General features: G+C 37.3%; 3 protein-coding genes and 1 non-coding gene across 8 annotated transcripts; 1 reads left to right on the top strand and 3 right to left on the bottom strand.

Moving 5' to 3' along the window:
• Position 1: 1 nt before the first annotated feature.
• LOC123015149 (histone-lysine N-methyltransferase, H3 lysine-79 specific) lies at positions 2 to 6,055 on the bottom strand. Of its 4 annotated transcripts, none has more exons than XM_044414668.1 (5): positions 5,843 to 6,055; positions 2,192 to 2,317; positions 2,071 to 2,143; positions 1,602 to 2,024; positions 2 to 1,553 (listed from the first exon to the last, which is right to left on the bottom strand). In XM_044414668.1, the coding sequence occupies exons 2-5, from the start codon at positions 2,259 to 2,261 to the stop codon at positions 2 to 4; spliced, it is 2,118 nt and encodes a 705-aa protein (XP_044270603.1). In that variant the 5' UTR covers positions 2,262 to 2,317; positions 5,843 to 6,055. The 4 variants fall into 4 exon arrangements, with proteins under 4 accessions (XP_044270603.1, XP_044270602.1, XP_044270601.1 ...); XM_044414667.1 differs by lacking the exon at positions 5,843 to 6,055 and adding an exon at positions 2,428 to 3,898 and having other exon boundaries at positions 2,192 to 2,336; XM_044414666.1 differs by lacking the exon at positions 5,843 to 6,055 and adding an exon at positions 2,428 to 3,898.
• Positions 5,788 to 7,036, top strand: LOC123015150 (hatching enzyme 1.2-like). Of its 2 annotated transcripts, XM_044414671.1 has the most exons (4): positions 5,788 to 6,064; positions 6,114 to 6,305; positions 6,357 to 6,683; positions 6,732 to 7,036. In XM_044414671.1, exons 1-4 carry the CDS (start codon positions 5,959 to 5,961, stop codon positions 7,004 to 7,006), a joined length of 900 nt encoding a protein of 299 aa, XP_044270606.1. In that variant the 5' UTR covers positions 5,788 to 5,958; the 3' UTR covers positions 7,007 to 7,036. The 2 variants fall into 2 exon arrangements, with proteins under 2 accessions (XP_044270606.1, XP_044270605.1); XM_044414670.1 differs by having other exon boundaries at positions 5,908 to 6,305.
• On the bottom strand, positions 6,994 to 12,204 carry LOC123015152 (probable ATP-dependent RNA helicase DDX5). The gene is made up of 9 exons (XM_044414673.1): positions 12,132 to 12,204; positions 11,906 to 11,981; positions 10,598 to 11,644; positions 10,180 to 10,418; positions 8,939 to 9,117; positions 7,703 to 8,005; positions 7,474 to 7,662; positions 7,236 to 7,428; positions 6,994 to 7,189 (listed from the first exon to the last, which is right to left on the bottom strand). Coding segments are annotated over exons 2-9 (2,316 nt in total). The 5' UTR covers positions 11,908 to 11,981; positions 12,132 to 12,204; the 3' UTR covers positions 6,994 to 7,025.
• Positions 8,771 to 8,912, bottom strand: LOC123015358. The gene has a single exon (XR_006413380.1). It is a non-coding gene; the product is annotated as a small nucleolar RNA SNORA57 (small nucleolar RNA).
• Positions 12,205 to 12,290: the final 86 nt, after the last annotated feature.

The raw sequence follows: 12,290 nt of genomic DNA, 5'->3' as shown, positions 1-12,290 counted from the left end.
GTTAATTATTTTCAGTGTTGCGAGTCGATGATGAAAGACTCGGAGTTCTAGGAGACCTCTCCCACTGTTCCTGTTTCAACACCAACCCATTATGAAGCGACGCCAATTTATCCATAATATAAGCCGAATTTTCCACATTTTCCTTGCAATCCGGAAGTCGGCTATCCCGCGGCGACGTATGCTCAATTTTCAAAATTTCCGTCTTTGTTTCACAGCGACATCTACAGCAACATTCGCATTTCTGCGGATAATAAATTTGCTCTTTATCCGACTCCAATGGAACGATTTCAGTCTGATACATCCGAATATTTCGGGCGAAAAAATGGTCATTTTTGCGCCACAAAGCCCTAGTGTGTCTCTTCTCGACGTAATTCTTCTTCCGGTACGTCCGCGGACTTCCGGTCTGACTTTCGTCACTCGAATTCTTATAATCGCGCGTTTTTTGCCTCATCTTCCGTCTCTGATAAAACGGATCTTTTTCGCTTTGTTTCATGTAACGTGTAGGGGGCCTATTTGCCCCCCATTTCGGCTTCTCTTCACTCCTATCATCACTCCGACTCCTCCTCTCTCTCCGATTCTTATTATCATAATTCAATTCCAAATTCGTGAGCTTCTCCCGAATAAATTTCTGATTGTTGCTATTATCAATTTCGGGGGGTCTCACGTTATTAAAATCGCAACAATCGGTTTGGGTGCTACTATCACAAACTGTGCGATTTTTATTCCTGTATTGGGTAGGTGTTAAAATACGGTTTTCCGTCCTTGAGCTAAAACTGCCACTAGTTTTTTCCGGAGATACAGCCAAGGGTATGGCTATGGGGACGGCGCTGTTGCCCCCCAGACTCGGCATCAAAACGGCATATTGCATATTTTGAAGCGTTTCTAAAGGAGTTTGTAAAACTAGAGCCATTTCGGTTCGTGGAGTTGTCAAAACTTGAAAACTACAAGATGATTTCAAATTTCTGGGGGTATTTGACCGGTCATTGTTTCGAGGTGACAAATTCTTTCCTGTCACTTCCAAGTTATTATTGACTTCGTTATGCAAAACTTCGGTTCTCGGAGACACCACCAAACACTTATTATTATTATTGTTATTAGTGTTAACATTATTATTATTAATGTTCTCTTGTTCCAAATTGTTTTTCTTACTTATTGTCTCATTCTCTTTCTCAATGTTATTTTTCGCTTCCTCAACGACGTTGTTTTGTTTCATCATTTTTTGTTTCATTTTTTCCATTTTTGCTTCCTTTTCTGCAATTTCCAACGCTTCCTTGATTGCTTCTTTCCTCTTCCTTTCTCTTTCTTGCTTTTCTCGAATCGCCCGCAACTCGTTTTCTTTTCTTCGTCTTTCCATTTCTTGTTCTCGTTCGATTCTCAATTCTTCCTCTTGTTCTTCTTTGATACGTTTCTGTTTTTCTTCGAGTCGTTTTCTTTCACGTTCTTCCAATTGTTGTCTTATTGCTTCCTGATGTGCTATCGCGATCTGTCTTCTTCGTTCTCGTTCTGCAAGTTCAGTCGAATCGACTGGAATGTTTTGGCCTCGAATAAAAGTCCTAAAAATTGTTTTGGACTCTTGTCTGTGACAAAATAATTACGATTACCGATTAAAAGCACTGCTACTAGTGTAAGGCCTTTCAATTTCCTCCTCTTGGTGTTGGGGAGATTCTGCTGGTGAGGTATTTGAAACAATAATTTCTTCGTCTCTTTGGAGCCCCCTTTTTACCCAGCTTGGAGGGTCGTTTTCCCCACAATCCCAGAATTTATTTTTGTCTTTCCATTTCGGCCGATCGTCTTTGTAACTAGAGGAAGATTCGTACCCTGATTGGTTCCAATTATTCGTGGGTTGATTTTCTTGGTTGTTGGTAGGATTGTCACTACCATAACCAGAAGTCTCACCACCCATCTCCTTATCAATCGAATTGTACTGATTTTTTGATAAAGGGGGCAAACTGGAACGTCTGGTAACACTATTATTGCGGAAGAACTCGGAATTAGGCATTGACAATTTAGGAACATATCTATTCCTAGAAAAAAAATACGGTATTTTAGGATGGTCAAGAAGCGAAATACCTCTGGAATGGCCTGTCGAGGGTTTGCGGGTCTTTGTTGGTGCCCCACGGGGCGCACAAACCGGCCAGTTCTTCTACAAAAAATTCACACAAATTTCTGATTGAATTTTCGAAATGTTTACCTTTTTCTCTCGCCCACTGCAATTTCTTCCGTTCGATCAGCGACAAGGGTTTGTCTACGTACGTGGACATTTCATTTTACTCTTAGCAAACAGTTTTATCGAGCAATATTTTTATATTACTGAAAACTAGAAAAAGAAAGAAAATCTTGTGCCAAAAAGTGTAGACGGTGCTTGGTGACACAATCAATATTAGTCAAGGCAAATTATCAACAATGACACAAAATAAAAATTCTTACCTTTTGCTTGAAATTTGAGTCAAAAAAATAGTTTTTCGAAAAAAAATTTCACACAGACTGTTTCACGTAAAACGAGTGAAAGTGTAATGAAACTAAAACCACAATAATGTATGCGGGAAAACTTATCTCGTATTTGATCAATGTTATTGCTATAGCAACAACTATTCAAACATCTTGAAGGTGAATAACCCATTTGGTTGATGGAATTGAAGGGGCGTTTACCATCTATTTGCGTGTGATTTGTTTGGGGACGACGTAGAAATATTTATACGGGAAGTGACCCCCATATTTGATAAAATGTTACGCAATTTGAAGCTGGTACATTGAGAAATAACTGGTGTGAAGGAACTCAACAATTCGCCCTAAACCCCCATTATTTTTATTTTTGTGTGTGAATAACGCTTTAGTAATTAAATCTTATCACCATTTTAATTATTCAAATCTCTGCAACGCCTAGAGTATAATTTCCTCTATAACCCAGTTGTGGCATGCAACAAATACGCGAATCACCCTAATTTGCGACCCAATTCCTATCTTGGAAACGACATATGCATGCAAAACAAATCTATGAAAATTCATGAAGAACGCGAATTCAATTTTCATGTTTCCCTAATTTGATTTATATTAGTTTGTGAAAAAGTAGGTCTCTATTCGATTTTTTTATTACTCCACTTACATAAACAAGAAAATAATTTTTAGAGGCAGAATTTCGGAGAATTATTTGTTACGTATGTGCACCATTTTATAAATTAATGTGGTTTACTTTCATAATTAGAATGAATCAATCAATACTGAAGGATTTAAAACAGAAATAGAAAAATTAATATTTTCTGTATTAAAGAAGTTAATTCCAACTATTTTGCTCATTTATTATTTTTTTCTAAAGGTTGTGCTTGTAAAGATTTTCTCGGGCAATAAATTTATAACAACGCAAAAACAGAATTTTATTCCAAAGTAACAGAATTTATTTTCCTTTTTCTAACTATAGATAAGTCTTACATAGCTAAAAAAAGAAATACTTATATATAGATTTTTTTCTGTTGATATTAAATAATAGGTAATACGAACACTTCTAGTAAAGTTTTTAAATGAAAAAAATGATTTTGCAGTTTTTAAGGTAAGTATATTAAAAAACAAAAAAAGAAAGTTCCTGAACATTTAATTTAAATCTATCTATTTTCCTCAAGCTTGTTCAACATTTACTTGTTTTCTTCAAAGTATTTCTTGGTTGAAGATAGAAGAAAATAATTGACAACGATTGTCTATTTTTTGCAAATTGATGAGTCCAATAAGCTGTATTCTAAAAAACTATTTTGTTTGATCTTACCTGGTGTTCTAAAGCGATTTATCAGCAAGCTATTTTTCTTAACGTTTATAATTCCAATAGCTTCTGTTGTTAACATAAAGACGGGTTAAACACCTTTGAAATTTTAACTTTTATAAATATTCTGTAAAACAACTTTAAAATCTCTTGAAATTTTCATTGAAAAAAATCAAACATTAACAATACTTCTTTAAAATAAATATCGGAATGTCAAATTCCAATGGAATAAATAGTAGATTACATAGCAAGATGGCCATTGTCAAGGCGTGAAGCAATAAACCGAGGTACGATGAAGCAACGACCACCAAGGTTTATATACTATTGTATTCACAATCATCCTCCTTAAAGTCAATAAAAAATTAATCAAATTTTGATTGTATTTTAAGTTTTTACTAAATAGGCAATAAACAAAATGATCTTTTGTCAAAGTAACTGGCTATATCTGTAGAAAAATGTCCAATATTAATAGTGATAGTGAAATAGAATGTGTTGCTCTTAAACTCAAGGAAGTTGCTAAAGGAGCAACAGAAAATTTAAAAAACATAGGTTGGGAAATGGCTACTTCCCAACATGAAGTTGAAATATCATACTTTCCAACTTTTCACATGCAAGGTAATTTGATTATCACTTTATAAGTGCGAATAAAAATATTATATTAAGAAACAACTACCAGGTGAACAAAAAGTATGGAACCAATCGTTTTTTTCGTAAACTAAGCACTTTACGAAAAAAATAATTAGTGTAGCGTAAAGTCCAATTAAAATGTGACCATTTATCAAGAATAACATTTTTCGAAATTTCTTTTAGTTTTCGAGTTCTGGAATAATTTTTTTTTTTAAATGGCAACTCACCATGGTAATTTTTTAAATTAAAGATTATGATCTAAAAATGACCTCTAATTAAATAAAATTGTTTTTTAGCCAGTACTTTTTTTTTAATTAATTGTTAAAATTGCGTTCCGAGCTCATCACGAAGATTTTCCGAACTTAACCGAAGTGGTTGTTTCATACTTTTCATCATGGGAGAGCGCTGATTTCTATGCAGGTGCTTTGGGGTGGTTTCGAATCGACTAAAAATAGAAGAAAATGATTGTTTTTACATTTTTTGATCCATCCGGAACCACCCCAAAGCACCTGCACCAAAAACCGGACTCTCCAACTACCAAAGTTATGAAACGACTCCTTCGTTCAAGTTCGGAAAATCTTCGTGACGGGCTCGGAACGCAACTTTAACAATTTATTAAAAAAAAAGAACTGACTAGAAAACAATTCTGTTTAATTAGAGGTCATTTTTAGATCATAATCTTTAATTAAAAAAATTACCATAGTGGGTTGCCATTTAAAAAAAAAAATTTTTTCCAGAACTCGAAAACTAAAAGAAATTTCGAAAAATGTTATTCTTGATAAATGGTCACATTTCAATTGGACTTTACACTACACTAATTATTTTTTTTGTAAAGTGCTTAGTTTACTAAAAAAATGCTTGGTTCCATACTTTTTATTCACCTGGTATATGCTAATTTGAAAACAATTGCACGTACTCGTACAGTCAAATTAAAAACAAAGTGGTCCCCAATGTCATTTCCAAAGTTAATAAATAAATAGTAAATGATATACATTTTCACAAAAAAGATTTGATGATAAATTATCAAACTTCATAATGCCAAATAATGTATTTTTGTAAATTTAAGTTCGCTGATTTACTCAGGAATAATTAATTTTATGCCAAAATGTGACATTAACGACCACTTTTTTTTAATTTGACTGTTGTATATCACACAGAGTGCATCATGTTGTTACATTTTTAAATACAGACGAACTTTCACGCAACCCAATTAAATTTAAACTTTAATTTTTTCCGTAAATAGAGCAAATAGTGCTCCACACTTGCGTCATTTCCATCTTTGATATATAAAGATCGTCCGCATTCTTGCATAAACAGGCGTGAGGGAATGATAAGACAATTCCGCACACGAAACCGTTCATCGACTCGGAAACTTATGAATCGTAAAGGTCATCAAACGGAACATGATTATCGATTCGCTTCCAAATCCCGATAAATCTCCACCAATCATCCCACCACAAGACTCACCTGTCCAAATCAAGCTTCTTAAATATGCTAATGCCGATTTAATTGACACCAGCAGCACCGCTATTTGCACCAAACACTTCAATCATGCTTCAGTGCGCGACTTTCAGCAGACCAAGATGCGGCGGCAAATTTTTGTGTTATTTTTTCTGCTACATCTGAAAAATGCCAGAGTTATCCTTCCGACGGTACCTGATGTCATGCATCCACCCGTACCCGACGACGGTAGTATCAATACATTCCATAACACCTAACGGTAAAAAATGTCATTCAGCTAAAGTCGACCGAGATATGGCTTTCATGATGGAAGACCCAGATCCTGAAGTCACTCCTGGACTCTTTCAGGGAGACATGGCGATGACCAATGAGATTTACAATTACTGGAGAGTCGGGATACGGTGGGATGTGTTTCCGGAAAAGCTATGGGTCAATGGGACAGTCCCGTATGTTATTAGCCCCATTTATGGTCAGTAATAACGCAAGGAATTTCCAAGACTGTAACAGTTTCTCGTCACAGAACCATCAGACCAAGTGACAATTTTAAAAGCCATCCATATTTTAAACTTCATGACTTGCATACGGTTCGTACCATGGGATGGTAAAGCCAAAGATTATCTCCTAATCTGGCCCATCAAATATCCCAAAGGTTGTTGGTCTTTTGTGGGCCGTTTTGGAGGCGCGCAGATTGTAAGTCTGCAACCACCAGATGCCACAAGCCCTAATTGTCTTGGTACTGAAGGAAGAGCCGTCCATGAATTAATGCACGCGTTGGGTGTTTTCCATGAACAGTCACGATGGGACAGAGACAAGTTTGTTAAAATCCACATGGACAATATCATACCACGTAAATTACCACTTACTTAGTTTCATAATAAACTGTTTTCTTTTACAGAATATAAAACGAACTTCGATAAACAAAGTCTTGAAAATACGACTTACAGCTTCGAATATGACTATGACTCAATAATGCATTACGGGAAATACTTCTTCAGTAAAGGCAAAAATAAACCTACAATTACAGCAAAACAACCAGGGATCAAAAGGTTGGGTCAGAGGAAGGCTCTTTCTAAGGGAGACTGTTTGAAACTCAATGATCTTTATGGTTGCTTCGATAACCCACGACTCCGTCGCAAATACTACACTTTATGTCAATTTATGGGAATTTAATTTATTTAAATAAAATTAATTAATCTTCTATTTGTCCTGTTTTAACCGATGCTGATAAACTTCCCAATTCTTCCTCTTTAACCACTTCTTGGCCTTCAACTGTCGGCAAGTCAGTTATCGGGTCATACTCTTCTTCAAAGACATCGTAAGGTATGAAATTCTTCGGTGCTGGCCATGCTTTCACTGAAAAACAACACAACTAACAATACTACCCAAATAATCATAATACAGCTGAAGTCTTTCGATTGTCCGATATGTTCGTAATAGCGATGGTACTGTTTCAAGGTCTTCAAATACTGGCAATTGGTCAAAAATTTTAAAAGTTTCACTTCAGGAAGGTGCTCATAGTAGGGGTCGCGTTCGACCAAACTCTTAGACCTCCGCAGTTGAGTAACATCAGGGACTCTGTCTTCATCAGAACTCTAAAACCGATTTTCAAAGGCCGTTCAACACAGAGAGATAATTACGTCGCTGTCTTCCTCCCTTTTGGCCCGGGCTTTCAACTGGTCGCTGATAAAGGCATTAGCAAATTTGTATAATCGCTCGCAGCACTCTGTCACGTACATCATGGAGCTTTCTAAGCCGCTGTTAAGGTCGAACTCCTCGACGCGTTCAGCGGGACGGCCGAAATGAGACATCCATTCGTTCCAAAAACGCTAATTAGAGATTTTTGGGGGCTGAAAGTGAGAGTCGTACCGCTTTAACGTGATGGATTGCTGATAGGAGTCGGACGTTATCGATATTCTCGGATTCGTGTTCAAACAACAGGCTCAAGTGTTTGTGGAGGGCTTCTTCGGAACCTTCGGCTATGTAGCAGAAATAGTTGGCATAGTAGAGAAGGATTCCGGATAAAGGTTCAGTAAGGTATCCAGTATTGGTTAGTTTGTAATTTTTTTCCATTGCTTCTACTATTCCAGAGGAGGAGAAACTGTGTTCGCCAATGTATAGTAATCGATGAATGTAAGTAACCTGAAATTTTTTCCTAAAGGAAAGTTTAAGCTTGTCACTGCGTACCCTCTTTGCTATTTTTAAGTTCGTTTGAACTACATCGTATAAAGATCTTCTGAGTGGTTCAAGTACCACTTGCCTTGATGACTCTTTACTTTTCTTTTTCCCTTTGTACCTCTTCATTCTTGACATTTTATTGACAAAACTATTTCTATGGGAACTGACAGGATTTAGGACTTGTATCAAGGTAAATTAATGAAACCTTTCTTACAAAAAAACACTTTATTTTTTCTCATTAATTCTAATGACGGACTGTCGGATATATTTAGGAAAAAAATTATATTGTCAATATAAACTAAAGTCAAATCTAATCACAGTTACAAACATTAATAAGAGAAAAACTTAATTGCTATGTATTGAGAAAATACAAAAAAATTCATTTAGAACGAACGTTCAATAAATATTTACCACAAATAAATAAAAATTCTTTTGTAATTAATTAGCAACTAAGTTGGGACGCATATGGAATGCATCTGAAGAAAAATACTGTATCAGGTCATTCCCTTGTCCACACTGTAATAGTTTAATAACTTCCGTTGCTATATCCGTTGGATCGTCCGCCATTGTTGAATCTCTGATGATTTCTTGGACCGCTGTTTTCACGCCCTCTAAAACTACCACCGTAGCCCCAACGACCACCACTGCCTCCTTTACTGCCAAAACTCCCACAGCGATTGGCCATTTCGGAGAGTTTTGGGTTGACAACCTATCAACAACGAAAAATAATTAATTTACGGTTTAATTAATTTTACAAAAAAATGTTGGGAAACTTGAGGATGGGATCCAGACAGAATTTGTGTGGACACCGAAGGCATATTTCCCAAAAATCAATCTCCCTTCCTTCAGCACTCATGCATTGCCGACTTTTTCCAAGCAAAGGCATGCCAAAAAGAAAGGGTTTGATTTAAAATTGAGAATTCTTACCTGGTTTGCTTCTTTAAGAACGGAAACCAAATCTTTGGCTTGTCGGAAATTGGATGGAGTGAAGAAAGCATAAGAGGTACCGGTGGTGTCAGATCGACCTGTTCTTCCTATTCTGTGAATATAATCTTCAGAAGAGTTGGGATAGTCATAGTTTATGACATATTTAATTCCTTCCACATCTAGAGAAAATCTTGTTTTATATGGGTTACACGTGGTAAATTTTGTTAATTATGTTAGCAAACACAGAAAAAAATTAAACCTTGATTTAACAAAACCAAATTAGTTAAACACAAGTTAATGACATGGCTTTTCAATCAAAAAACAATAACAAGTTTCGTAACACTTTTTTCTGTAGAATTTTACAACGTTCCAGTGGTTGAGCAATAAAAACTGTTACAAAACTGTCATTGCATTATTGATATAAATAAAAAATATCAAGAATACTAACCATGACTCGAGTTTCAAGTGATCCACGAAGTTGTGAAGCATTTACAACAAATCATCGGAACAGCTATAGTAGCAAAATGGCTGCTGCAGTGATGTCCGAGCGCATGTGCTGCTGGGATCAATAAATATGCGGGCGCTCAAACACTGCAGGACCGAACGGAAGACAAATACTCAAATTTGAATGACATTTGTTTGACTTGACTTTTGGTAATTCCCCGAAACTTGGCAGTTTTTTTGATAGAAAGGATTAGGGAAAAACAGGATACAAGGTGTAGGTTTGTATACCAAACATGTGCCATATTTGATGCGAATGCACATCAAATCTTCCATCGGTCTTCTACCTCCTCAAATGATCTACCTCAGAGCGGGGTAGCCAGCCAGAGGCACCGCAAGACACAGAATTGCATCCTTTACAAGAACGCAACAAAGGCGTAATTATTAGCACTTGCTAAATACGCTCATCCTGCATGTGCCTCTGAAACAAAAAAGGACAACCAGACTGATTAAAAATCTGTCCCCTGTGGTATTTCAAACTTAACAACTAAGCTTACATATACAATGAAACTCTTTTGGCTTGTTCCTACGTTGATCATGCACACTCCCAAACCCACCCCCACGCATTCGAATTTTTGAAAAACCAGTCTGGAAAATCCCCCAAGTGCTACTATGCCATACTGAATATTCCCGAATTAAAATGTATAAGTGATAAATTTGAAAAAACTGAACATGGTTAAATTCCAAAAAAGAAAGATGAAAAATCAAACGTTTCGTTTGAAGAACTTCAGTAAACCTACCCAAGCCACGAGCAGCTACGTCTGTAGCAATTAAAATGCTCGATTTTCCATTTCGGAACTCTCTCAACACGAAATCGCGCTCTTGTTGACTCTTGTCTCCATGCATGCAAACGGCGGGCCATCCGTAACGTCTAATTGTTCGAGTTATACCTTCTACCTTCTTTTTTGTTTCTACGAATATGATTATTTTTGCTCCAGGCTCGCCGTTATTGCCGATTTCTTGCAACAAGTTATTCAATCTGTAAAAAAACACACATCATAAATTTCTCGCATTTTTTGCTCAAAATGTAAAATAATCAAGTGTTTAATCAGGTCTTCTTAGAGGTTTGGGTGTCTTATAATAACATCAATATTACTTCAGCATTTTTTCTCATCATTTTTAGCATACTATAAAAAAATAAAAAGTAAAAACACTTACTTTGTTTCCTTTTCGTGTTCCTGGCAAACATCAACGATTTGAAGAATGTTGTGGTTGGCTGACAATTGCAACGACCCAATATTGATTTGTACGTAGTTTCTCAAGAAATCTTGTGCCAATTTTCGGACTTCTTTGGGCCAAGTTGCTGACCACATCAAAGTCTGTCTGTCAGGTCTGATTTGTTCAATAATTTTCCGTATTTGGGGCTCAAAACCCATATCCAACATCCTATCAGCTTCATCCAGCACCAAATATGTGCATCTTTGCAAGTTGGTGGTGCCCTTCTCAAGAAAATCAATCAAACGTCCGGGGGTTGCAATACAAATTTCGACTCCACGTTCCAAATCTCTGGCTTGAGGTCCCTTGGGTGCGCCTCCAAAAATGCACGTGTTTCTCACATATGACGAGCTTCCAAAATCATGAGCCACTTGCTGAATTTGTTGTGCCAGTTCTCGTGTGGGGGCCAAAACTAGAGCTATTGGACCATCGCCACGCTGGATGGATGGCTGGTTATTGATATGGACAATCGCTGGTAAGATATAAGCCAAGGTTTTGCCCGATCCAGTCTGGGCAATGCCCACCAAATCCTTCCCACTCATCGCAATGGGCCAGCCTTGGGCCTGGATGGCCGTCGGCGTGTCGTAGCCCTGTTTCTGGATCTCGTGTTGGACATAGTCGGGGAAACACGCCTCTTCGAAATTCTGGATAGGGTTGGGAGCGTCGCCATCGATTGTGATTTCCTTCGACCTTCTGTACTGTTCGACTTCGTATTTAGACCTGTTGGCAACCGCGGGGTGAGGGACGTAAAAATCTTTTTTGAAAGGACGCAAGTTCTTCATGTCCCAGTTGGGTTTTCTGAGCCGATTGCCCGGGGAACCGCCGCCGCCGCTACGGCCGCCGAATCGGCTTCCTCCGCCGCCGCCCCCACCGCCATTCTTGAAGCGACTACCGCCCCCGAACCCGTTACGACTTGCGCCGCCGCCAAAACCCCCTCCGTTCTCGGAGCCACGGCCGCGGTACGAGCCGCCATTTTGTTTACCGTAAGACCTGGGAGAGACAAAGGCGGATACAGTCAACAATTCCATTTTATGCAAAATCGTTGTGGTTTTTCAGTTATTTGATAATTAATGACAAATCGAATGACGCACAACTTTGATTATTGATTATTAGCGAAAATTTGGAAGGCAGCTGGAGAACAAAAGAACGGCAGACATTTTTAAATATCCGACTCGATTTTAGTGAAATTACGAAAAAATCGCGAAAATACGTTCAAATTCAGGTTTCTGAATAATAAAATAATATACTTACATGATTAAATTTGTCGGATGGTGTTTTCTGAGGGTGAATAAATTTGATTCTTGCAATTATTTGGAGTTGCGAATTTCTGTAAGATAATGAAAAACGACATTAAAAATTAGCTCACTTTGTTTTTTATCGGTTCAAATATAAGAAAAACAGTTCATTTTGAGGTAAAATCGTGTTTTTTGTGAACAATTTGAGGAAATATCAGGAAATTAAAAAAAGGATTACTCACCTCAACAACGTCCAAAGTTGAAGAGAAAGATGGTGGCGAATTCGGGTTGCAAGGAGAGAGGAGAGTTCTGCACATGCGCAGTAAGTAATGCGACGGTTTCTGGGATCAATAAAACGGAAACGATTTTTTTTGCACAATGGCGGGGAATTTGAAAATGTG

The sequence above is a fragment of the Tribolium madens genome, unplaced genomic scaffold, assembly GCF_015345945.1.
Source record: "Tribolium madens isolate multiple individuals breed KSU strain unplaced genomic scaffold, Tmad_KSU_1.1 Scaffold_97;HRSCAF=244;Tcas5.2_LG3a, whole genome shotgun sequence".
Classification (NCBI taxonomy): Eukaryota; Metazoa; Arthropoda; class Insecta; order Coleoptera; family Tenebrionidae; genus Tribolium; species Tribolium madens.
Note: the sequence above shows the minus strand (reverse complement) of the source record. Positions and strands in the feature narration are given on the sequence as shown.

Excerpts from the sequence above, each read along its gene's own strand:
- LOC123015149 (XM_044414668.1), bottom strand. The coding sequence starts at position 2,261 with ATGTCCACGTACGTAGACAAACCCTTGTCGCTGATCGAACGGAAGAAA. Across the intron at positions 2,144-2,191 it reads GCAGTGGGCGAGAGAAAAAG|AAGAACTGGCCGGTTTGTGC; the intron begins GTAAACATTTCG and ends AATTTTTTGTAG. Across the intron at positions 1,554-1,601 it reads AGTAGCAGTGCTTTTAATCG|GACTTTTATTCGAGGCCAAA; the intron begins GTAATCGTAATT and ends AACAATTTTTAG.
- LOC123015150 (XM_044414670.1), top strand. The coding sequence starts at position 6,005 with ATGCCAGAGTTATCCTTCCGACGGTACCTGATGTCATGCATCCACCCG. Across the intron at positions 6,306-6,356 it reads TGTTATTAGCCCCATTTATG|AACCATCAGACCAAGTGACA; the intron begins GTCAGTAATAAC and ends TTCTCGTCACAG. Across the intron at positions 6,684-6,731 it reads CATGGACAATATCATACCAC|AATATAAAACGAACTTCGAT; the intron begins GTAAATTACCAC and ends TTTCTTTTACAG.
- LOC123015152 (XM_044414673.1), bottom strand. Across the intron at positions 8,006-8,938 it reads TTCTTAAAGAAGCAAACCAG|CTTAAACTTTCCTTTAGGAA; the intron begins GTAAGAATTCTC and ends CGCAGTGACAAG. Across the intron at positions 7,663-7,702 it reads CAATCCATCACGTTAAAGCG|CGTTTTTGGAACGAATGGAT; the intron begins GTACGACTCTCA and ends ATCTCTAATTAG.